At 44.8% G+C, this 25,620-nt stretch overlaps 1 protein-coding gene across 1 annotated transcript in view; it reads left to right on the top strand.

The window, feature by feature from the left end:
- The window catches only part of PLPP3 (phospholipid phosphatase 3), a 78,779-nt gene that overhangs the window by 32,543 nt on the left and 20,616 nt on the right, over nt 1-25,620 (top strand). Inside the window, exons 2-4 of the mRNA XM_024571237.4 lie at nt 6,823-6,980; nt 20,609-20,889; nt 21,296-21,353. Of these exons, the coding sequence (XP_024427005.1) occupies nt 6,823-6,980; nt 20,609-20,889; nt 21,296-21,353 (497 nt within the window). The remainder of the gene's footprint in view (nt 1-6,822; nt 6,981-20,608; nt 20,890-21,295; nt 21,354-25,620) is intronic.

Below are 25,620 nucleotides of genomic sequence, written 5' to 3'. Positions count from 1 at the left end.
GTAAATTTACTCACATCCTTATTTTAAAAAGGGATCAAAAGGGAGGAAGGGGGTCTTGGGAAATAACCCAGCTCTACCTGGGGTATAGGAATCCTAAGTTCTGTTGCCTCTGGTAGCTGTGTATTAGTACGAATGGAGTAAAATGGTCCATTTGTGAATATGTGATGGCAACGAAAGATGTCTGGGTCTCTCTCAGTGGAAGGTGTGAACCGTGGGCTGTTGGTCAGTTTGTTTTTAGTTCCTGGTGGATATGGCAGCCATTTAAAAACACAACAAAAAGGCCACATAAGCCAGAGCTGGCGGTGTTCAGATAGCTGATATCAATTACTTTAAAGCATAAAGTGTTTTCACTTTAAGCATTTTCAAATAAGAAAGGCCATCAGAGTTCTTTTTTTATACTCATGATTAGACTAAAGACAAGTGTCTCTTTGTCCTGGAACCTGAAGCTTTCCACGGTAGAGGTACTCAAACATAGTGCAGTATCTTGCTCATCGTTATGTCCCCAGCACCTAATGTAGTTCCCAGGATTCAGTAACTGTCCATACATGTTTGTGGAATGGGCTGAACACCTCGGACTTGGGGGTAGGAAGTCCAGGCATCGGGACAAGATCCGCCGTTCGTTTCTTCATTTCTACCATGGAGGTGCTTTTGGTCCTGACAGTCTTCTTTTTGTGAAGAAAGGGCCTGCACTTTCCAGTGCTGAAGAATTGAGCGTTTGTCAAAGAGAACCTCTGGACCCAGACTATTGCGTGCTCGCACCAGCCAACAGCAAGTGTTTTTCATGGCAGCCCCTTTCAAAGGTCGGAAACGCCTCCATAGTACACTTAGTTTTGTCTCATTTGGATTGTGTCCAGTCTAAAAATCTGGACAAATATTGTAAACCAAAGAAACTTTGCACACTTCTAAGACAAGTAGCAATTAATTATTTTAAATAGAAACCCTGTCACTTACAAGCAACATAAATATTTGTATTTTGAACCTCTAAGTAGCAGTTGGGTTGACCATTCTGGCCTTAAGTGATTAAAAAAAATTCAGTTGGTCATACTTTAACAGGGAATACATTTATAAAGAAGAGAAGGGTCAGGTCATGGAGTCAGCAAACATGAGTCAAAAGAAAGAGACCTGGGTTCAAATCCCATGACCAATCGACTCCTTTGGGGCCCTTGGGCAAGCTACAAAATTTTTGGCCTTAGTTTTCTGTTGGGTACAAATGAAAATGATAGCCTATAACTTTTCATAGTGATGGTGGAGACTAGAATGCATTGATTCTTAATTAGACTCTACACTCCTTGAAATCAGAAGCCTGGCATCTTCCATCTCTGTTTCTAACATCCAGGCCAAATTGATGCCATTTGCTCGCTTTGCACTGCAGGTGAGCTGCTTACTGTAGAACTCTACAGTGTGGGTGAGATGGGTAAATTCCTATCACAAAGTCCTAATAGCCACCTGATTTGAGCAACTTATTCTATGCTTGATACTTGACACACATACCTGTGTTTGGTATTATTTTGTGGGTAGGTGTGTGAGTTTTCTGCACATGTTAGTTTAATTATTACTCTCATAGATTCTGGAGGTAACTACTGATAGAGGGAAGCAGAAAGTTGGACAACTCTAGAAAAGGCACTTGAAGGACTTGGGGTATAGAAGACATGGGAAGCTCCTCCCTAATGCTTTGATTTGGATCGTGCAAAAGTGCAACGATTCCTCCTTCACTCTCTGATCCCCACCCTTTCTTTCCCGACTCACACCCGGGGCTTTCTAAAGAGCACTCTGACAGCAGGAGACTGTTTAGCTTTGTGCAGATGCGAAGCTGTGGCTGAAGGGAGTAGGGCTCTGGGGCTCGGTCACTTCGGTAAGTAACACTTCCCACATGACTTTATCAATGGGTGGGCCGCGAAAACTTATCCTCTGTTTTTTTACACCTCACTCCCAACCACCCAACCTACCCGAGTGTTAGTTTTTCAAAGCCTGAGAAGTTTCAAAGGCCTGAACCCAACACAGGGGCCTTTCTTAATGCTTTGATTTTCTGCCCATTAAGTGTTTGTCAGTGAGTTCGTATTTCACCTCCTCTGCAGCTTTTACACATCTCAAGAGGTCCCTGGAGGTATAGGAAGTTAATTGATCCTTGATTAAAAGAAGGAGAAATACTTGAGTCTGGGTCTAGAATCACCAGCTGGTGTGTGTGCACACACTATTTGGTTCTGCTTTGCAAAAAGCTGGTAATCTACCTTTCATTATAGATACACATCTTAATTCCAGGATATTGGCTTCAGAGTTTCAGTTAAATTGCATCTCGAGCACATGTGGTCCATGGTGAACGTCCAGGGAACAATCGCCACTGCTGTTGCCTTGACTGCTCCAAACAAACCATTATTTTTCTTCAAAGGCCAGAAGGTTTGCTGAGCTTTAGTGAATTTATTAGTACTCCTGGGTGCTTCCTTCCCTCTGTTTGAAGTGACTCACTTTAGAAAGCACGAAGAGGCAGATCACTTGAACCCCGTGCAGCTCCACCATGTGCTTACAGAGTGACTCTGATAAGTCACTGTAATCCCCTTGAACCCTAAGTTGACTTAACATTTTAGTTGTTGTTTTCTTTAGAAATAAGTTTTTTTTTATTTTAAACGAAATGTGTATTGGTTGTAAAACAGTTAGAAAATATAGCCAACAGGAACAAAAAAAAAACCTAGTATCTGTGATTTACCTTTTGGAGATGACTACTGATGTGTTATTATTTTCTTAATTGATTTTTTTAAGGGAGAAAGGAAGAGGAGAGACAGAGAGAGAGAAAGAGAGAAACATTGACTTGTTCCACTTATTTATGCATCCATTGGTTGATTCTTGTGTGTGTGTGTGCCCTGACCAGGTATCGAACCTGCAACCTTGACGTATAGGGATGACGCTCTAACCAAATGAGCTACCTGGCCAGTGCCCAAGTGTGTTACTTTTTATAACTGTTTCTCCCATTAGCCTGAGGGCCACCTGAAGGGTGGGGTGTAAATTCCTTCATCTCAGTAGTCCCATCGGTACCTAGAACATAACAGGCTGCTGGGTTTGTCAGACTGCAGAGGTTTGAGTGGGGATCCTCATCACAGCGTGGGCAGGTAGTCATTGTTTAGTAAATGGTAGCTATTCTTACTGTTCTTCATGCTATTTTTCTTTTTCTTCCTATCGTTGTTTACTTATGTACCTCTGCCAGCTCTGTAGCCAAATTTATAATTGTATTTTCATAATGGACGTCAGTTTTGTTGACTCCCTTATTGGAATCCCTAACTGCACTGAGTTCTTGTGAGTTTACATAGCCCCTAGACCCCAGAAGCCTCTTGCTCTTATAAGGGTCAGCAGAAACCTCCCATCCTCTGTGGGCCATTTTTAGTGGCCCTAGTAGAGTAGTCTTTTGTTCCCTCGCTATAGTCTACACGTATGTCAGTCCACATGTTAGAAATATTTTTAGTGCACTTGTTTTTGTGTCTTTCTTACAGTACCACGAGCCTCTTGAGGACAGGTACCATGATGTATTCACCTTTAGATTCCCAGGACTAGCACTGGAAATTTTCTTGAAATGAAAATGATCAGGGACCGTAGTGGTTGGTAGTAAGGATGGTGCTGAAGTTGGAGATGGAGATCCCGCTTTGGAAAAGGAAGAACCTCTTCTCCATGCCCTGGAGAGGGAAGGCATGGTTTATATCTCTGAGGAATAGCTGCCTTGTTGGGGAAAATGTTCATGCTTTCCCATCAACCGAAGGAATCTGAGGTTTCTCTCTTCCTGGAACAAAGTCAATATTTGACTGCCATCACCCCCAATGAGACCACAGTTGGTAGGGGAGACAAAAAAAGCCATTGGGTTTTCTAAATGCTATTTCCATGCCTTTCAAGAAAACAAACAGAACATACTCAGATCCAACTTCTTGTCTGTTTGTGGCCATCATCCACATAATCAGAACCGGAAACCCTCCCCAAGCCTTGAACAAGGAAGGAAGAAAAAGTGTTTGGATTGCTCCCAGGTTAAGAGGGCAACGGAACTAACCAGACGTTTTCTTTCCTAACCTTCTCTGTGTGACTTTTCTTCCTTCTTCTTATTAACATTTAGCGAGTGTCCATAGCGTGTGCCAGACTGTGCTCACGTTACAAATGCTGTTGCTTGGTGTCTTCCAACTGAAGCAACACCCTGTATATTGCGTGTAAGTGTCTTCCCCTTCCAGAGCATAAGCTCCCTGAGGGCAGGGCTTGTGTCATCTCTGTATTCCTTGCACTCTGTGTACATAGTAAAAACTCCATAAATATTTGTTGAATGAATAAATGAATAACTACATTAACATATTACATCATCCCAGCAATCTCAAAGCCAGATTTCATTCTTCCCATTGAACAGATGAGAAGGGGCTTTTGGAGATGTGTAATAGCTCTCACGAGTAACAAGGAGCAGAGCTGAGATCATTAACCCAGTTCTGTCTCACTCCACAGCCCTTTTATATATGTGTTTTATTGTCCTTAGAAACATATGTTTTACAGGCCTATCATGTGCACGCTATTAAAAATAGAAGTTGGGGGCCTGAGAGTGTAGCACAAATTTAAGGAACTCGGGGTCTGTTCCCTACCTGAGTTTATTAGCAACATTGTGGCTCCTAGGCACCACAGAGGCTGCGGCCGGGCACGTACACCAAGCTAAACGATTCTATCACCATGTGCGGAACTTAAAAGCAAACTATTATTATCATACTACTGGCTTCTCAGCTACTTTTCATAGCCAACTTGGCCACATTTCAAAATGTTTAGGCAGTGGAATGAAGACGGTCCAGTCCCATGTGCTATCTTTCTCTCCCAGTCTCCTAACCCCAAAGGATTAGCTAACTGCTCTTGCCATTTCTAAGCCACAGCCTTCCTTGCCCCCTTCACTCCATTGCGGAGACGGAGTTTCAAGGGCTAATGGTTATTGCCTTCCAGGGCCCCTCTGTGTTTACTTTGAGAAGGTCAAGCACAATGCTGTGGTGTGTTGCTGTTCTTTCTTTTCAAAGCACCAGTATGAATTTGATAAAGTAAATTGTTGTTCTAGCAGGAAGCAGTTAGGGGGTCACAAAATAAATAGCCGTAGAATTCAAATAAATCCCAAGAATAAAACCAAATAAATCCATGTGCGTATACACAGTGATACATAAATACACTTTTTAGAGAGTGAGCATTTTTATTGCTGCCGGTCTGCACCAAAGTAATTGAAAAATTGTGGAGTTCATGGTACATTTTTTTTTAAGAGGCGGTCTGGGCCCTCAAGCAGTGTGACGTGAATTTAATTCTTTTTGAAAAACATGAAAATGGAATTTTATCTTTTCAACAACTGCTTATCTTGGGATTTTTTTTTAGCTAATGAAATTCACATTTGGAGAAAAATTTGCAAAGTAAAATTAGGGATTTAGGCATTTTGGGATGGGCCATGAGACTGAGTGAGCTCAGTAGTCTCACTGACTCTCTGTTTTTTCCACTTAAAAATGAGCGATAGTCATGCTTAAATGATGCTTTTAAATGGCCTCTCAAGGTTATTGAGTCTATGCAAAAATGGTTGTAAAGTACCCTACACATTAGAGGTACACATCACCGGTGTGGATGTTTTCTGTGGTCTCCCCTAGTCCTAACATTCAGTGGCTCACCTTTTACATTGTGAGGTGGCACTGGGGCTCAGTATTGAACTAGGGTGCTAGGGGAGAGGTAGGTCTGGCTAAGAGCCTGAAACAAGATAGTCTCTGTGTACTATTTTTTATAGGATGGGGGTGGGTGGGATGGGAGCAGGAGACCATGAGTCTGGAGAGGGGAGGCTCAAGTCATGCTTTATCTTGTCCTGTGCGATGGGGAACCATGGAAGAGGCTGTGTTATGGTCAGGAAGTAAACTGGTGGATATGTGTAAGAGGCAGTGAAGGCAAGGAGACCGATTTGGAGGCTACTGCAGTGTCCACACAAGAGACATTGTGACATTTCACCCTTTATTTCAGGGTTATGAGGGAGTTTTTCCTGGCAGGTGATGGAATCCATTTGCCATGACCTTTAAGAGAATGGCATCTGAGCTGGCCACTGATTAAACCAGCAGCAGCTGCACCAGCAGCTTGGAGCTCTCAGGTGCCCTTGGGCCTTGCTCCAGGTCTGCAGGCAGCAGGGCCCAGCTTGGCTCTGCTCAGTCTTCGCAGTGACTCTGAACAGTAAAAGAACAAGACGGAATGTGGCACTCATTGAACAGCCACTGTGTACCAGGCACTGTGCTAGCAATTTTATGTGCTTTTTTTTCTCTTTTAGTCCTCACCACAGCTCATTTGATGTGTGGGGAAACTGAGGCCTGGGAAGATAGAGTGAGAATCAGAAGTCACACTGCTAGGAAATGGTGGACCTGGGGTTCAAATTCAAGTTGTCTGACCCCAGGCCTTCACTACACCATGCAACATAGCCTTAGGATGACCTTCTCAAAGGGGAAATGGTTAAGACTTAAGAGGAGAATGTACTTGAAGGCATAATGAGACATCATTAGACTTGGGGCTGTGGTAGTGATTATTACAAATTGGGGTTTAATTTTTAGCAGGGTGTTGTAGAGCAGCGGACAAGCTCCAACCCCGGCTCTGCCACTGCCGCCCTCTATACTGGTAGACGGGAGGGCTGACAAAAGGAGAAAGGAGGGAGCTCCCAGTAGGCTGTAGATCGCCAAGACGCAGAGAGTTAATATCACTGTCAGTATTGTTATTTAAAGTAGTCTTTGCCGTCGCCATTCTTTAGCCAGCCTGCACTCATGTTTTCCCTTGTTCTGTTTTGCCTTTTCCTGGCGCGTGCAATGGCTTCGTCTTGACCAGCGGGCCTGCCCTTCCTGATCATTGAGACCAGCACCATCAAGCCTTACCACCGAGGGTTTTACTGCAATGACGACAGCATCAAGTACCCTGTGAAAACCGGGGAGACAATAAATGACGCTGTGCTCTGCGCCGTGGGGATCGTCATCGCCATCCTTGCGGTAAGGCCCAGACCACCGTGCTCAACCTGCCTGACTTCTCCGGCATCATATTACAGAATATCTGAGTTAGCTGAGCCTTGGTAGATCAATAAGAATTTTACTTGATTAGCACTATTTATTTAATGCAGTTAATACTATTATTAAAGGTACTTTAAAATACTTTGCACACACACACACATATGTAAGCGGGTCCTCAAATAACGTCATTTCAAATTCAATGTCTTGTCTTTTTTTTTTAAGATTTTATTTATTTATTTTTAGACAGAGGGGGAGGGAGGGAAAAAGAGAGGGAGAGAAACATTAATGTGTGGTTGCCTGTTGTGTGCCCCCCACCAGGGACCTGGCCTGCAACCCAGGCATGTACCCCAACTGGGAATTGAACCGGCGAACCTTTGGTTTGCAGGCTGGTGCTCAGTCCACTGACCTACACCAGCCAGGACATAAAATTGAATGTCTTTTCATTATAACATTGGAGAGATGACATAGGAACTTAACTCTTGTTTATATCAATTAGCCTATGGTAAAATTGGTTTTGTTATACATCATTTTGTCTAAAGTCACAGATCCTATCATGTACTGTATACTAAAATACTTGGTATGCATTATCCTCATAACAACCCAATGAAGTCTAGATATTGTTCTTATCTGGTTTTCTACATATTAAGTAACTGAGGTTTACAGAGTAAACGTAATTTGTCCAAGGTCACTTGGTTAATAAGTGGTAGAGTCAGGATTTGAACTTATTTGTCCCTTAGCCCAGAGTCTGAGCCCTGAGCCCCAGAGGAGAGAGGAAATACCTTGTCAGATATCACAGGCATTTTCTGGGTTCTTTCCATATCATCGCTGTGCTGCTGTAACAGTGATAATGCCATTGGTATTTAGTTCTCTCAGCCAGAGGCTGTGATGTCCACATGAAAATAAAATAAGACTTGGGATCTAGAGACCTTGGTTCTAGACCTGGCCCTCCACTGACAAGCTGTGCATCTTTGGCACCAAGGATGACCATCTTGCTTCATTGTGTTGCATGGAGGAGTAAAAGAGGTCATGAGTACTGAAATACTTTGCACACTCTTAACTGCTGAGCAGGTTACTCATATACAGATGTAAAGTCCAGACTTACAGCCAGGTCTTCCTGTAGAGGACAAAGTCCTCGTTGAGAACACAAAAATGTGCCATGGACTTGGACAAGGTCCACAATTATCTTGAGCAATGGTGGCCTCGTGGAAACTGGGGTATGGCCTACCTCTATTGGAAGCTCACCACCGTGTTTTAGATCTATCCATGTGGGGCAGAGGAAGGAAACAGTGATTGATGGCAATCCAGTCTTAAAATTTGTGAGTCATACATCATTCACAGCTGTCCATTCCGTACCTCCACTATTATTCTTACTTTGTTCTGTGCTCCTTAACCTCAGCCACATGGATAAAAGACATAAATAAGCATCATGTCCACCAAGATTCTTGGGTCATCTATGTATTAGCCATATCCTGGAAGTTTATGTTTGGCCTATATTAGCAAACCAAGAAAAAGGAAGCTAATATTAAGAATACCTCATGTGGCCCTGCTGAGTGGCTTAGTTGGTAGGACTGTCTTCCTGTACACCAGAAGTTTGCAGGTTCGATCCCTGGTGGGGATGTGTACGAGAGGCAACCGATTGATGTTTCTCTCTCACATTAATGTGTTTCTCTGTCTCTCTCTTTCTTTCTTTCTTTCTCTCTCCCTCTCCCTTCTCTCTCTCTAAAATCAAGAAAAACCTATCCTTGGGTGAGGATTAAAAAAAAAGAACGCTGTATGTGAAATAAGTGCTATTATCCCCATAATACAAGTGGGAAATGAAAAGGTCAAAGGGGCTAAATGATAAGCTCAAGGTCTACAACTTTTGAAAGCTGGGATTCAAACCTCTGTCTGGCTTCTTCCAAAGCCTTCTTTCCATCTTGCCGACTTGATTTTGGAATGCAGGCTGTCAATTCCGAATGAACTGCTCCAGGGGATAGGCAGTTAGCTAATCTTGCCTACTCTGGATCAAATGTCAGCTGCTGATGGTACAAGAACCACATTTCATAAAGCTTTTCTTTGGACTTCCCCACTCTGGGGGTTGGTTGTAAACTTTGAGACCCCTCTTTGTTTTTTAATAACATCGTAAACCAGGCACACAATCAACAGTTTGAATTTGGGGAGGGGGAAGGGAGTCTATGAGAATTCTTTCCAACCTTTAAAAGAAAAACAGTCCATTTGGCAACTGTAGTAGTTTCTTTAAGGTGGACTAAGGATTTTTGTGTTCAGAAAGTGAAGAATTCAAAACCCAATTCTATTATTTGCTCCAAATTGACAGTGTAGGTTGAGTTCTTGAGGAAGAATGGCTTTTCCTGGAAACGATGTTTGTATTAGAAGGCAAATAATTATGTTAACATTTGAACAGGTGTTTTTGACCTTTGGTGGGTCAGTTAACTGAATGCTTTTAGGGTCCTTACCACTCCCCACCCCCAACCAGGAAGTTGTAGTAAGAATAGCGCAGGGATGGGGATGCTCTGTGCTCTCCTCTCCCCTCACATGCTGTCATCACCAGCTTGCCTAGTGAGATGCTCCCAGGCACAATGTGGTGGAAAGAGAAATCCCCAACTCGTGGGATTTCTGTAACAATCAAATGCTGTTTTTCATGGGAATGCACTTGGTAGCAGCAGGCTGGCTGGACAACAGGGTGCTAAAGTAGTTTCTTCCAGATCCATGCGTCCTCAAGCAAAATGCCTGCTCAGCAGCTCCTTTCCTGCTTTTTGCCAAGACCGTCCCTTCCATCTTACAGATGCTAGCGTTTCCATGAAAAATCTTAATTGTGACTTGCCTCTCTCCTCACGTCATGCTGATGTTTAAATTAAAATGCTCTCTGACCTCCCAGGTTTCCTTGAAATAGTCATGTGCTGTGGCCTTGGTTATAGGCTAAGCAGCAGCTCTGCTTCCTCAGCCCATGCAATATTAGCAAAGTAGGTTTGCGTACTGCTTTCCTATAGTTCTGAAGAAGAGCAGGCAAGCAAATAATACAATCTTTTGTCGGTGCTGCTGTGTACCAGAGAAACTTGTGGACCATGTTCAAGCATTTTGTCCTCACAGAAACCCTGAGAGATAGGTATTCTTATGGTTCTTACATGGGTGGACACCCCTGGTAGGACGTGGTTAAAGGCATGAGCTCTGGTGCATCTGAGCTCTGCTGTGGAGCTGGCAGCAAGTTGAGCCTCATTGAGCCTCATCTCTTAAATGGAGATACTATGTCTACTTATTAAAGTTTTCAGAATTAAATTAAATGAGTTAATGTAGATAAAGTAACTCAGTGCATGGCACCTACCATATACTCAATAAATGTTAACTATTTCTATTACGAGTAAACAGATTCAAAAAATGGTGAAGTGACTTAGCCAAGACCCTATATCTGGTAAAAATAGAATCAGGAAAAGAACTCCAGCCTTTGGACCCCCATTTCCTTATAGTCCACTGAATTAGAACTCAGGTCTCACGACTGTTGCTCCTGTACCTTTGCAAGGAGACCTTTACCCCCTGACACTGTCGCCCTTGCCTTGCAGCCAGAGGCGTGTGTGAGACGTGGGCAAATGATGAGGTCCCCTTGCCCATTCACCTGCCATTAAGTGCCATAGTCCTCATGGAAAAAGTCAAAGCAAAGACCTCAGAGGAAAAGAGAGTCATTCACTTCAGTAGACTCATTTCTGGAAAAGCTATACCACTGAAATTAAACAACAACTTCTTTCCTACTTTCCCAGTATGAGCAGTCATAGAGCCCAGATGGCTCCCACAAGAATCTGCTTCTGGTCAGAGGGCATGAGTGACAGGCAGGGATGTTAGATGGGCACTGAGAGCTGGAAATCCAATCATCCCACCCTGCCAAATGTCAGGTGTGCTTCAAATAACAGGGGAAGCCTTGACTGATTGGGTGCCCTTGCTTCAGTTTGAATGTCCCCGTAACAAAGGAATGGAATGGCGGTGGTGGAGAGTGTCAGAATTTATAGAGAAAGCAGACACTCTTCTGTGGCAGGAGATAGGGAAAAATCTAGTCATGTTGACCTCTTTTTCAGATGTACCTCAGATTCTGGAATTAGCATAATAGGAATTCCTTCCAAATCCACAAAGACATGGATTCTATCCCTGCCTTATAAAGTCTTAATGACTCTAGCAGCAGTGAGATTAGGAGCAAATAGTAAAACATCATCTCCTATCTAGCCTCCTCTCATGTTGCCTGGTGCTGTGCTGTGAAGAGTATTATTATGGGCAAAGATTTTAATATGGAAAAAATGCTCAGTAGTCTTTTTAAATAAACATGGGATCAGTGATTGCTTTGGTCAGGCCCTGAAAGGGGTTTATATAGTTTCTTAGCATCTAGGAGTTGACGCATGGGTGAATCCCCTTCTCTCTCCAGGCATGAAAAGGCTACTTTTCCTCTTTAATCCCATTGGAACTAGTACTCTGTAATAATATTCTAACTGGGGGAAAAGCTCAGATTCTGGCATTGCCTAACTTAGGTTCATATCCTGACTTCTGTGCTTATTTATCCTGTTACTTTGAACTTGGGCAAAGCCATTAACTCCCTTGGAAAAGAGCTATACCTTCCTTTTCTGTAAGCTCTTGACAATAATTCACCAACTCCATGGGCTTGTTTTGGGGGTCCGATCAAGTGACATTATGTTGGTCACCAGTGAGAATCTTCTTTTCATTTCTGCAGTGTCGTGCAGTTTACCAAGTGGCCTTTATGTGCACACCCTCTTGTGGCACCTGGCGGTCATCTTGGGAGGTTGATTCTTAGAGCTTGAGCAACTGGGTCTCAAGGATAGTAAGTGACAGGGTCAGAACAGGAGTCCTCTGAACCTGCCAAGTCTTTAAAAAACAAAACAAAACAAAAAGAACAACACCATGGCTGCCTTCTGAAGCCTTCCTACCTTCCACAATTATTTATCAAATATCCCCAGTGTGGCAGGGGGGGCTGGGGACACAGCGGTGAACCTTATCCCAAGGAGCTGCATGTCTTCTCTCATCACTGAACTGCTAGCAGCTGCAAATAGCACCTTCAATACACATTGGCTTGTAGTGTGATTTGTGTCGTGGCTTGTCTCCCCGCTAGATAATAGGTTCCTGGAAGGCACAGACCAGGCCTTTCCCTCTTACATGTGGTAGGTACTAAATAAACAGCAGATATTTCCTTCTTCAGCTGTCTCTTCCCCCCCCTTTCATAAGTCCCCAAGACCCCTGGGCCCACCCTGTCTTTGTGGTGACAATCCTGAAGTGTCATGTCTACTCATTTGTCTATTTCCTGCCTACCCTGTTTGCTGCATCAGGCTGTGGACCAGTCTGATTTGATTATTTACTGCTACTATAAGGCACAGACTTCGGTGCTCAGTATATGTTTGTAAAAATCACAGGAGGCCATACATTTTTAGCAGCAAATCAGAAAGTATTGTGTCAAAAGATGTCAGAGGATGTCTGGAGCAGAGCAAAGTGTCCTCTTCACTTCTCTAAAATCTTTATGGTCCCTGATGCACATGGAACATGCTGTGTGCCACATGGAAATTTCTTGCTGGAGAGACATGAAGAAGAGCTTAATACCTCTAAGACTTGTTTATTCAGGATCAGGCTTCAGTTTGCCTACATCTGGACTTCATTACTTCCTCCCCACCCCCATCTCCCTTTATCTGAGAAAGCACTGCCAGGAAAACAAGGTTCCCCAAGATTGCCTCCTCATTAAAGGTTAGTCGAGTTTTCAGCTCCGAAAAGAGTGAAGTCGTGCTGGCCCAGCGGTGCCTTAGTGGGGGACCCTGTCCCCCAGTTTACAATCCACTACATCTGTGCAATTACCAAGACCACCAACAGAGAGTGGCCACATTAATCCTTCAACTGTGTCATCCCCTGATCACAGGGCTACACAGTTCTTCTGAGACCCTCTTATCCCTGGAGGGCTGGTGGGAGGGGGCATCTATTTGCAATTTAACAAAACACAGGCTTGAAGATCGGGATTTACTGTAATTTGTTTCCCGCACCCCACTCACCACTCTGGAGGAGGGAGAGCTGCTGCAGTTCTTCCTTTGTTGGGTGGAGCCCTGAAGGGTTAATGACTATTGGACAAACGCATCTAATATGAAGTCGACAATTTTCTTATTTTAAGTGATAATGCTTAAAGTCTCAGAAATCTATTCCTGTGAGTTGGGTGTATTAGGGGATGAGGTAGAGAGTTGGATAAGGTTTGCTAGCTATCTGATGGGCCAAAAACTAAGATGCCTTATCTTAAATCCTCTTCAACAGCTGCAGGAGATAGGTATTGTTTATCCCATTTACAATGAGGGAGGGAGGGGACTGAGCTTACAAGGGTGGCAGGGTGACGTGACCAGTGTAAGGTTACTCTGCTTACTGATGGGGGAGCAGGAATTAAAACCCAGGTCTGTCTGGCTTCAAAGCCCAGCGCTCCAACTGATACGTTTTGAAGGCCCACTCAGCACTACGTGCTGTGCAGAGTGCTCTTTGTTTAGTGAGCTGTTGAAGATTTTAGATCTTGGGCATGGAGAGCTCCAGGTATGGAGGTTGACAAAACATCGAGATCACTGGGCAGGGGGCTGCCTAAGATTGACAGTGTGCGGTAGTGTTTTGTAGGAAGAGGCTTGTGCAGCAGGTGATAACCCGCTAAGGTATATGCCTAGTGAAAGACCTCTCCTGTAGCAAGCAAGGGGTGTGATAGGTAGCTTGACCTATATGCTGATGTATAAGACACATACTGCCCCTCAGGGCTTATGGTCTACAAGGGAAGCAGGGCAAATACAAGACTGACTGTACAGTTTAGACCCTCAAGGAGAATAGAGAATTGATCAGAGAAGAGAGTCAGGGCAGTGCAGGGTAGTGGCCCCAGAGAGGGGAGCACTTTAAACACAAAACAGGCCAAATGCTACTCATGGTCTGAGAGATGCAACAGTGCTACAGGTGTTCAGAAGACGACCACTGAAGGTTATTTTCATTGACAAAGGCTTCCTCATCATCACCATTCTTTGAGCACTTCACCCATTTAGTTATCACAACAGCCCTTGGGCTGTTGGTTCCATGACATCTCTCTATTTACACAAAAGGAAACGGAGAGCTCAGTTGTGCAAGACTCTTACGTAAAAGAGCCAAAACTCTAATCTGGTGTACTTGTTGGCACTTGAGCTCTACTTTGAAGGATGGTTGGGACTTTCATCAGAGATCCTGACATTCCAGGCAGAGGAGGTTGCTTCAAGGACAGTAGAGATTGAACAATGGAGCTTCTTGGCTGGAGAAATGGAGCATAAGGGTGTAGACAGAGATAAGATGAGATTACAGCAAGATTGTGAAATTCCTTGAATGCTATGGAGTTTTTCCTGGAATTAATAGGCTAGAGATTGATGAAAGTATTTGAAGTTAGTTTGGTCAATTTTGTTGAGACCTGAACCACAGTGGGAAGCAAGGGGAAGAGAGGAAAAGGTGGTGTGTGAGAGGCCTTGCAAAAGCTGGAGGACCAGCACTGGAGGACGGTGGGATGAGGGAGATGGAGGAGTCTACGATTTCATGCCTTTGAAGTTGTGTGTTTTGTAGCACCTTGACCAGAAATGGAGGAAAGGAAAGTGAGGTTTGGGACAGAAGCTAGAATGAGTGGAATGGTTAGGGTGCTGTACTAATAACATTGATTTGATATGCAGTTGGGAGATTTGATTGAACATTGGAATAGAGCTGATAGGGGTAAGATGTAAGCTGAAACTAGAGAGGGAGGCAGAGGGAGAGGAGAGGAGAGAGAGAGAGAGAGAGAGCCTGCTGTGGAGGTCCTCTTCACAAAAGTATAATTGAAACTATTGCAGCAGCTGAGATCACAGCAGACAGCAAGAATACGACATTAGGGAAGACCCACATTTATCTGGTAGAACCCAGCAGAGGAGCCACTGGAAGAAGGAGAAAGGTATTTGAGAAATAAGAAGAAAAGCACTGTGGTGTTATCTTAAGGAAACTTTGGATAATCAATGTCAAAAAGGAGTAAGAGATGGTCAGTAGGCAATGCTGGGGAAGAACAGCCAGGAGACTCTTCCATGGATGGGCAGAGCTAGTCACCTAGGGTACCGTGGCTTTGAGTCCTGGACTTTTGAGAAAAGAATGAGGCTTCATGCCTCAGACTGCCTTCTTCATAAGACTAGTGGGCACAGGGTGGCCGCTGATGAGTTCAACCATGGATAGCTTCTGTGGCCTCTGTCTGGCCTCTTTGTTGTCCATATCCCAGTTTTTGGAGTTTTGACTTACCCCTAGAGCCAGCCCACTGGTGGCTTTGGACAGATCTGTGTCCTCATTGCCTTCACAGTCTGTGCAGTGCTGATCTCCTGCCAAAGAGGTTGAGGACAACCAAGTGAGAGAAGAATCAAAAATGAAATTTTTCATCCATTATTTGTAGTCACAAACATACTGCATTTTCTTGCAGTAGATGGAGCACTGAGCTTCAGAGAAAATACAGCTACACTTACGTCTTCATCCCTAGAAGCAGGGCCTGGATACATCATGTTCCCTTTCCCTTGGGACTGGGAAGTAAACTGAGAGAAAATATTTGTTGAAGGAATCTCTTCTGGATTGAAAGAGGTTCATTAATCTGCACAACTGAGGTGGGAAAGAACAACTTGATGCTCTGTGACTGGCAGGGACTTGGGTGTCCGAGCGCCTGACGATTGCATGTCCTTACCAGGTGCAACGCCCATCTCACTGGAGACACAGACCCTGCTGCCTGCTAGGACTTCTAAGAGAAAGCCGGCCTGATGCCTTCAGACAGAGCATAAAAACTAGAACGAGGCGGTCTGGCTGCAGCAACAGCCCTGCCGGGGCCTTATTTCTGATTGATAGTGATTCGTTGGCCTCTCTGCCCTTCACCATACTCATTTTTAAATTGTCCACAGTAACTTAGTAATTCATTTACTAAGGCTGGTGTGAAAAGCAAGTAACAGTAGATGTGAAAGTGCTTTGTAAGCTATAAAGTGCTGTGCAAATATTATTATTCAAGCAGATCAGAATATAGGGAAGTTGGCCCTTCGAACTCTGTAGGGGAAGAGGATGAGTTCTGCCTCTTTTTAGAGAGCTCATTGAAACACTGGGCAAAAATCTTACTTTTCTTGAGATAATTTAAAATAGAGTGGAGTGTTAAAAAAATAACACAACGCAGTATGCCCTTTCTGCCTTGGGTTTAGACTCCCCTTCCACTTCGTTCCCTTGAAAAGGCATCTTAGATAAAATGGTCAAAGCCCCCGCCATCCACACACACGCGCTTCCTGGTTCTAGCCTGGAGGGGTGGTACTTCTAAACTTTAGCGTGGAATGTTCTCTTCCAAGGAGCTCTTGGAATTATCTTGGAAAAGGTATCCTCTACCAGTATTTGTTAATTTTTTCTTTCCCCTTTTCCAATGGAAGAAGAAAATTAACTTTTGGCGGGCTCCTCTGCTGGGTCCTATCACCTTCTTGAGTCCCCTTGGCGATCCTGCCTGGTAGATATTATCGATCTTCTCTCACAGATGAGGAGACCTAAACCCAGAGCGGTGGGTGAAGTCACTTGCCTAAGGTAAGCGATGGGATTCAGACCATGGTTTTGCTGGCTTCCCAGACTCAGTGCTTCTCTCACCACCCTGCAGTCTCTCCTATCCTAAAACCTATCCTAATGTTTCTCCACGGTTCCTCTCCAGAACAGTTCGATGTTTGTGTAGAGGTGGGTAGTCGAGCTCTTTTGCACCGGAAAAGACAGAAAGAGTGGCTCTCTTACAGTTGGAAACAACCTCCCCCCCAAATGCAGCCGCTCTCAGGCGTGGACTGATCCCTTTCTGTCCCCTCGTAGCTTAATTGCAATGCTTTCCCGGTTTATTAGTTTCCAAATTCTGTGCCAAGGGCTTTAAGAGGCAGGTAAAGGAGGGTTCTCTGCTAGCCTGGCAGCCTTCCATACCACCCCCCCACCCCCCCAGATCTGTTGCTTGCTGTTTCAGAAAGGGATCAACATTGAGCGCATTTTTCTCAGCAGTGAAATTTACATATCACAACCTTGCTGACTGAAGCAGAAATGAGGGCTTCAGGGGCAGGAGACCAGGGGGTATGGAGGTTGGGGGGTGGGGTGGGCAGAGCCTTTGTAGGGGGAGAGGGAGGGGAGAGAAGAGCTTATTTTATTACACAGGAATAAAAACATTGTGAGTAATGAATAAAGTCCGAAAGCAGTAAATCTGGGACTCCAGAGTTAGGTGTGTAACGTGTCAGAAAACAATTTAAGCCTTCGCCTCTTCTGCAGAGGTGAGGTATGCGGGCTGTCATTCACAGCCCGAATTTCATTAAATGGTCTTTTAAGGGTTAGGATTACAAGAAGCCAAGTCCGGCTGGTTCATAATGATGATTTATGGCTGTGTTGTCGACTCCCCGACCCTTCTGTACGGGGGGATAGAGAAAATACATAATTTGTTGCTCATTAACTCTGAGATCTGTCAGGGCTGGCCCAGAAACCATGTGGTCCTGGAGTCGTGTGTCTGCTAAATGGCTTCAGCCTGGCCTGATCCTTGAAAATATACAACAGTTATACTACAGTAGAAACTGGTTTTAATAACAATAGCAATAATGAAATTATCTCAGTGTAGACTGCCATGGGTCTTAGAACTTGAGAGTCGGAATATCTGGGCTCTACTCTTAATCCTGCAGGTAAGTGAGTGCCTCACAGAGACTGAGTATTACTGTCTGTAAGGTGGATATACCTTCCCCACAGAGTGGCCGATTAAACAAAACTGTAAAGTGCAAAAGAAATCAGAATGATTGCTGCTATGATTAACACTGTCGTTAGGAATTTGAGGTATCATAAAATAATTCTCTTTCTGTCCCCAAGATCAGGGAAAGCATTTTATTTTATCTTATTTCTGGAGAAAACATTTTAATTAGCAGTTTTCTGTTTGCAAGTCTGGGGCACGGAAAACTGAAGTTTTATAATGAAGGGATGTTAGAACCCAGAGGAATTTTGAGTTGTAATCAAACCCTTTCTCTCTAAGCTGACTGAAGCAGAAGGGTGACTCACCTGCGATTCATTAGGAAATCATGTAAGAGATGCTAATTTGCAGTGGAAACCCATGTGTTCTTTCTCAGCATCCAACAGGAAATCACACTCAGGCTGAGTCCATTTAGAAGCAGTTTCTTAATCTGTGACAGTGGTATGGTTCAAGGCCCTCAGGAGCAATCCAAGGGCAGGGGTTGTGCATGGGGCCTCGGTTCCACTCCTTGCCAGCGGTCATCTCCGAGGAAGTACTTTGCTTTCCTACTGCTTATTACTGTTGCTGGGTTGGGAGGCTAGTGGTGGAGGTGGCACAGGAGGGTTGAGAATCAATGTCATTGCAATTATAAGGTGATAAATCATGGAGTCTAGCACCCTCATTTTGCAAATGGAGAGCCTAACTTATTCCAAATTCACTCAGTGAGTCGGGACTTGAACCCTGGCCCCATGACTCCTAGTTTGGTGTTCTTCCCCCTGCGTCTGAAGTCACACAAGCGTGACATAAATGAAGCAGGATAAGAAAGAGAGGACGTGATGACGGTAATAAACATCTGGAACGTGTTAGCCTGTAAGGTTACATAGGGTAAAAGTGTAAACAGGTTCAAAAGGGGAATTAGACCGTGAATGGTAGGAAAGAATGCTGGGTGGGGACTCAAAGCACCTGGGTCTAATCTGTAGATGTGAGTTAACTTGGACTCAATTTTTTCTGTATATAATGGACCCTTTCATTTCTGACTTGCTATGCTTCTCAGATTTTAATCTTTGCAATGTGTTATCAAAGGACTCTTGGTAATGTTGAGAGGATATTTCCAATTTTGCAACAAGGCAGTTGTGAGGACTACTGTCCTGCTCCCTTTCATTCATTCAGTCTCTGAGCGCCTCTGCGGGATCGGGTATCGGTCCTGCTCACCCAGGGGGTGGCTAAGCCTGGATGTGGGGCTGGACTGGTCTTTTACGGCCTCCCTCTAATATAGGATCACACTCAGTGTGATTTGGGAAACCAAAGTGTAGCACTTAAAACAAGCAAGCACTTTTAAGCTCAGAATCACTGCATGAATTTTAGCAGTGGAAGTAGCTGTTCTCACCCTTGCACCTGTTGGCCCTGGGCCCAGCTGGCTCGCCTCTCCTTGGTCGGCCATCCTATCCCCAGTCTTTGGCACCCTTGAAGACTTGGATCAGACCCCATGCCTTGATGCCTTCCCTCACTGTGAAAAAATAACAGGAGACTTTGGGAAGGAGTGCCCCCATATATCAGTCTATTGCTTCCCTTGTGGTTGTGAACATGCTCTCTGCTCTCTGAAAGGGCAAGTGTGGCTCATCCTGCCCCGTGAGGAAGCGTGAAAGGGTCTTTATGATGAGTGATGAGTTGAACATCACTCTCCCTAGACTGTGGTTGCAACAAGGAAGTGGCCAGGGCTGTGCTGTGGAGTTAAGACAAGGGCAGCAGACTGTGTGGTTTGGTGCATCACCAAAGCAGAATTGGTCCTCTGTTGCATAGGCAGCATAGGGAATCAGCTGGCCCACATTCTCATAAACCAGGCAGCTTCAGTTGAAGTGCTTCCCGTCTCTGAGCCTCAACTGTATCTATCATGGTTGTTGCTTGGATTTCACAAAATAAAGTATATGAAAGCCACATCTGGTATGAAGTAGGTATTCAGTAATCGGTGGCTCAGTGGCTCTGTTTTGTTTGTTTGTTTAAAAGTGATAAATGTCCCCTGAGCATTAAGGAGTAGACTTCGTGGGATGGAGGAAGGGTAGGAAAATCCAGACTCACTTGCTGTCCTCCAGGATCGAAGGGACAGTGCAGGCAGACTTGAGGAAATTCACAAGCTTTGAAAGGCATTGCATAGAAGTTCCCTGCGTTGCAAACCAGCGCTCATTTCATCATACCATACTTCTAAAAAGGGAAATGGAAGAATCACTTCCTATGACCCAGTTCATTTATTACATTTAAACCAACAACTCTGCAAAGGTGAAGAGCCTCCTTTCTTGGAGAAGGAAGCTGGAGTGTAGAGAGGTTCGGTTATTGCTAAAGGACACCAGGTAGGTAGGTGGCAGAGTCTGGGTTCAAACCCAGGACTGGTCTTGGGGCATTTGCTCTGTACTACAGAAACCCCCACCATGGCTCAATGGTGGCACAAGGCTGAGGCCCTTTGTAGAGTTAGATTGTTGTCGGTGACCCTTTACCCTAAAGCCCAGAATCCTCACATTTGCTCGGACCCTCTGACATCCTGACCACCCTTAACTGTCTTTGAGGCTTCATCTAATTGTGTTTTATACAGCTAAGTTCTTATTTTTCTTTTCTTAAGATATATATATATAAACAATATATTTAATTGTATGTTTTCCTTATTATGAAAGTACTGTATGGTTATGTAGGACTTTCTTGAAAAAGGGAAATGACTATGTTATCACTTCGAACTTTCCTCCTGTGCATATTTATATCTTTACACGTCTTAAGTAGGAAATTGGGGTTTCCTAGATTATAACTTGCAGTTAATACTGCACATTCTCTTATGTTTGTAAGCGTCCTTTACAGCATCGGTTTTGATGATACGTCTTGATACTGCCTAATTTCCCTATTGGTTTCCTTTTAGATCATCACAGGGGAGTTCTACCGGATCTATTACCTGAAGGAGAAGTCCCGGTCAACGATTCAGAATCCGTACGTGGCAGCCCTCTACAAGCAAGTGGGTTGCTTCCTCTTTGGCTGTGCCATTAGCCAGTCCTTCACAGACATTGCCAAAGTCTCCATAGGACGCCTGCGTCCTCATTTCTTGAGCGTCTGCAGCCCTGATTTCAGCCTGATCAACTGCTCTGAGGGTTATGTTCAAAACTACAAGTGCAGAGGCGATGACAGCAAAGTCCAGGAAGCCAGGTGAGACACCATCTCTCATGACCGTGGGTGCTCCTTCGATGCAGGCAGTCCAGAGAGCATGTTCTAAGCACCTACTAGGGGCCAGGCCCTGTGCTGGGCTCTGGGTTTGATGGTCAAGTATGGCAGAGTTCTTGTTCTTGAGGAAATCACAGTCCAATAATTGAGGTAGATATGTAAATAAACCATCATTACATAGCATTGGTAATTTCTGCATTCATTCGTTTATTCATGCATTCATGGGTGCCCGGGAGGTTCCAGGCAATTTGTCTCAAGCTCCATAAAAGGCATACAAACAAACAAGATAGTGCTGCTCTCAAGGCCACAGTCTAGGGAGGGAAGACAGGCAGACAAACACGGATCAGGAATGTGAATATGGCCCGTTCACGGCCCTCTCTTGCTCTTGCAGGAAGTCCTTCTTCTCTGGCCACGCCTCCTTCTCCATGTATACTATGCTGTATTTGGTGGTGAGTACCTGTCCCCTGATTCTCGTGTCCAGCATCTAGCCCCAGCTTAAGTCCCTTCTGTACATAAAACCCCCAGATTGGTTAGGGATCGATTTACTGTGAAACCCTTGAAAAAAAGAGATTAGCTAGAAAAATGAAGTTCTAGTCTGAGCTCAGCCACTGCCTTAGCAGAAGTTGTTTTACTTTCTATGATTTTCTCATTTTTCAAATAAAAATAACATATAGCATAGCTGCTTGATAAGTATTGTGTGCCCATTTTGAAATTATAAAGTGATAAAGACCCTTGCATAACATTTTATGGTAATAAGCAGTGTTTTCTGAAAATCCATTAACTCAGTTGATTGTTACAAGAACCTTATGTCATACATAATATTGTTTCTGTTGTGGGAAAGGATTACCAATTAAGACTCAGAGACTTCAAATGAATTGTCCAAATTTACAGACACTAGACTGTCACTCAAATCCAAGCCTTCCGGCCACATTCCTTATAGTGTTTACACTGCAGAGGAGGACCTTGGACCTTCCTGGTCCTCCTTTCTATTCTTCTGATGGAAGAAGGGCTCGAAAACCCATCACCCAACTACACAGAGTGATTTCTGGTTTTACAAAATACTTGTGCACACATGAGCACATAAGCCCTCTTAAAAACACAGTGAAGTGCAAACTCCACACCCCATTGCTCGGGCCAGCGACACTAAGTAGCATGCTGGAAGTCCTTCAGCTGGTTCTGGAGCCGTGGTCTGAATCTCCATGCTGCCCCTCCCACGGCCACCTGTGGTCTGACTCCCGGGAGACTCTGGGACAGTGCAGGTGAAGTCCCCGCTCCCCTCCAGCTGCTGCACAGACAGTGGCTGGTCTGTTCCTCTTGGTCAGTTAACTAGGGTCCCCCTGCCTTTCCCCTCACCCTGAGTGAGGCCCAGGTGCCGGGCACTTCCTGCTTCCGGCCGGTTTGTTGGAGCTCAGAGTGAGAAGGCCTGGAGAGGTCAGATGTGGATCAGAGGAGCATACGCTGTTTTGATTTCGACTTAACTTATTTGAAAAAAAAAAAAAACATAATTTGGAATTGGAGAAAATGTTGGGATTTTTTGTTCTGTTTTGTTTTTCCCCAATCCTTTCCCAATTTGGAGGGCTAAAAGGTGGGCCCCAATTTATGAAAACATTGAATGTGGATTTTACTCATTTGTGAATGGAACTTTCCTTCATTCTTCATTTTTGTTGTTGTTGTTTTTGTTTTGCTCTTAGAAAGGATAATTTAGCAAACATACTTAGTTTCCTGTTCCATTTTTATATTTCACCCTCGGCTGGAAGTAATTTTACCAATGTATTTCACTGCTTTGTAAAGGTGCTTAAAGGAGTACATATGTGTTTGTTTTTTCCACATTTCTTCATTTTCTTCCAAGAGAAAGACCCTGAACCGTGTTGAAACCAACACCGTACTCTGTGCTCCGCCTCTGCGGGGTACAGGTGCTGGCGGGTTCCTGGTGCCTGTGTGTGCCAGGCACTGTGTGGGCTCACACTGAGATATTCGATTCTCCCATTAACCCAATGGAGCGCATTGTGATTACCCTGCTTTCAGTTTAAATCAAACCAACCAACTTCCAGGAAGTTAAGCAGAAGTTCTACATCTAGAAAGAGGCAGGAAGGGGACTTGAAGGCTAGTCTTTATGATCCTGACATCGTTTTATGGTCTTTCCATTGTATTGCACCACAAAACAAAACAAAACAGACCTCTGCAGGACAAACTTACAGAATATAAGCCTCTGATGCTAATTTTAATTTCACGTGAAGGCCACCTGCCTTCCTTCAGATCTGCTTTAAAGGGGGAGATGCTCCCCTCACGGCCCCATCCCCAACTCCTCAGTCACCTCCTTACCAGCTGTGGTTTCAGCAAGTCTCTGGGGGGTGGTGATGGGTGAGGAGTAGATTTGGATTGAATGTTAATTTGCATCTCTCTGCAGGAGGAAAAATTGTAGTGCTTTTATATTTCTGGAAGGAAGGAAAAGACGGAGGTGGATGAGAAGAATGGGAGAGGGGAAAAGGGAGGGGAAGAGAAGAGCCTCCTTAATCCTTCATCTCCTAAGCATAATTAGGACCCTTGCGAACATACACGCATTCAACCTTCACGACTTGTAGACACCCACACGTACAACACACAAACCAGGCTCTATTTTCAGATCGAAGGTTATGTTGCCCTTAAACAGCCCCTGAAGCTAAAAGCCAAAAAGTAGGGACCGTGCTCTTTGCCAGGATTGTTTTTAGGTGATATTGCACAGCAATCTCAGCCCTTTGAATGCCCAGTTTGCAAAACTTTCTAAAGCAAGTTTGAAGACCACCAATACCGTCTGTCAGGGTCGGTGGGAAATCCCTGCCATCGGTTAGTCAGACAAGCCTTTAGACCCTCTCCCGGATGCTTTCACGTTGGGCTTCAGGAAGTGCTGGAGCTGGATGCTTTCGTTAGCACAGCCTGTGATGCCCAGCTTCCCTGGGGCCTTGGGGAACACCATGTTTGAACCAGCTGGCTGTAGCATTAACAGCTATTGCCTTTAGATTCAGGCAGACCTGGGTGCTTCTGGCCATGGCAGTGGCTACCTACGGAACCATGAGTGGGTTACTTAGCTTTCAAGTCTCAGTGTACTTGTCTATAAAGTAGAGACCATCATTTCTATTTTACACGGTTATTGCTACTTTTCTTCTTGAGATTTTCCCCTTCTGTCAAATGAAAGAGTGGAATTAGATGGTGTCTATTTCTATCTAAATCTCAATGGGTCTCTTTGAGAGAAGTTTGAGCTACATAACTATTGATGGGAAGCCACCAGGGAAAACTGAGGCCCACATCACCAGGGAGTTCAAAGAGAGTTGCCTGCTGGAGGCGCTGCCATCCCTGTTCCAGGCCTCTCAACACCAGCTGCCATATCTGCCAGAGACACTGTAAGCTTCTTTCCATTGCATTTAGAATTGTGTCTGTCTCCTCATCGCTAGATCCTCCCGGGGCCCTGAAGGGCATGCCATGTGGGGTTTTGACTTGTAAAACAGTTGGCTCAGAAAAACCATGCCCCAGACACCCAGTTATCTCTGGGCATGGAAGCTTAAAGGGAAAGAAAACCCTCGTAGACACAGACAACAGCATGGTGATTACCAGAGGGAGAGGGGAGTGTGGGGAGATGGAAGCGGGCAAAGGAATAAATGGTGATGGAAGGAGACTTCACTTGGGGTGGTGAACACCCAGTACAATATACAGATGATGAATTGTACAACTGAAGCCTATATAATTTCATTAACCAATGTCACTAATAAATTCCATAAAAATTAACAGAAAGGAAAAAAAAAGAAAAAATATCCCACAGCATATAAGCATAAGTGACACTTTCTACCCCTGAGCCCTGGCTTAAACCCCAGAGGACCACATCTGGATTGGTCCGGGTCTTCCACGGTCAGGGACCGAGGGTGACTTGGCTGTCTGGATAAAATGCCAACACCAGGGCAGGCACTGATTCATGTAGCATACCTGGTATTTCCTCTGTTGTGCCAGGCAGTCTGTCACCTTCTGTGGCTGCCAAGATAAATCAGACCTGGGTCCTGCCCTCCAGGGGCTCACCTGTGAATCGCACATTCAGCATCCAGCACGTATTCAGTGGGTGACTGTGACTGTTATGCACCAAGCACCATGCTGAGGGTGGGAGTATGGAGATTAGTGAGGCATGGACACGGTCCTTGGAGAGTGCCGTTTAGAGAAGAAGGCCGACTTTAGAGAACCAGGCTGACTGTGACAATAGTCTGGTTCACTGGGGCAGGAGGGCATGGGGATGTCGGTTGCCGTGGAAGTTCAGAATTGTGGAGCTAGCCCGAGTGCAGGGTGGCCGAAGTCATGGAAGGCTTCCAGTAGGGTGAAGATGGGAGGCTTGGAAGGACTCCCCTTGTGTAGGTGAGAAGGAGGATGGGGATTTGAGAACTGCAGGCGTTCGGTTCAGTAAGAATTGATGGCTGGTAGGAAGCAGGGAGTGGAGGGCGTGTTGTGAGCTGAGAAGAGCTGTGGGATCACAGGCCCAGCTCTTCCTTCTGCAGCTCAGATTAGGCAGCAAGTTCCTGCCGAGGCCTTTTCCTTGCTCCTGCTGTGCTCTCTCAGGGATCCGCATTTTGCCCCCTCACCTTCCTCCGGTTGGAGCAGCCTTCCCTGGCCACCCTGTTTAAAATGACAGCCCCCTCACAGACACAAAGAGTGCACTGGTGGCTGGAGAGAAGAGTGGGGTTGGGGGACTGGGTGGAAGAG

This window comes from Desmodus rotundus, chromosome 3 (assembly GCF_022682495.2).
Source record: "Desmodus rotundus isolate HL8 chromosome 3, HLdesRot8A.1, whole genome shotgun sequence".
Classification (NCBI taxonomy): Eukaryota; Metazoa; Chordata; class Mammalia; order Chiroptera; family Phyllostomidae; genus Desmodus; species Desmodus rotundus.
The sequence above is the reverse complement of the archived record's forward strand: the minus strand, read 5'-3'. Positions and strand labels throughout refer to the sequence as shown.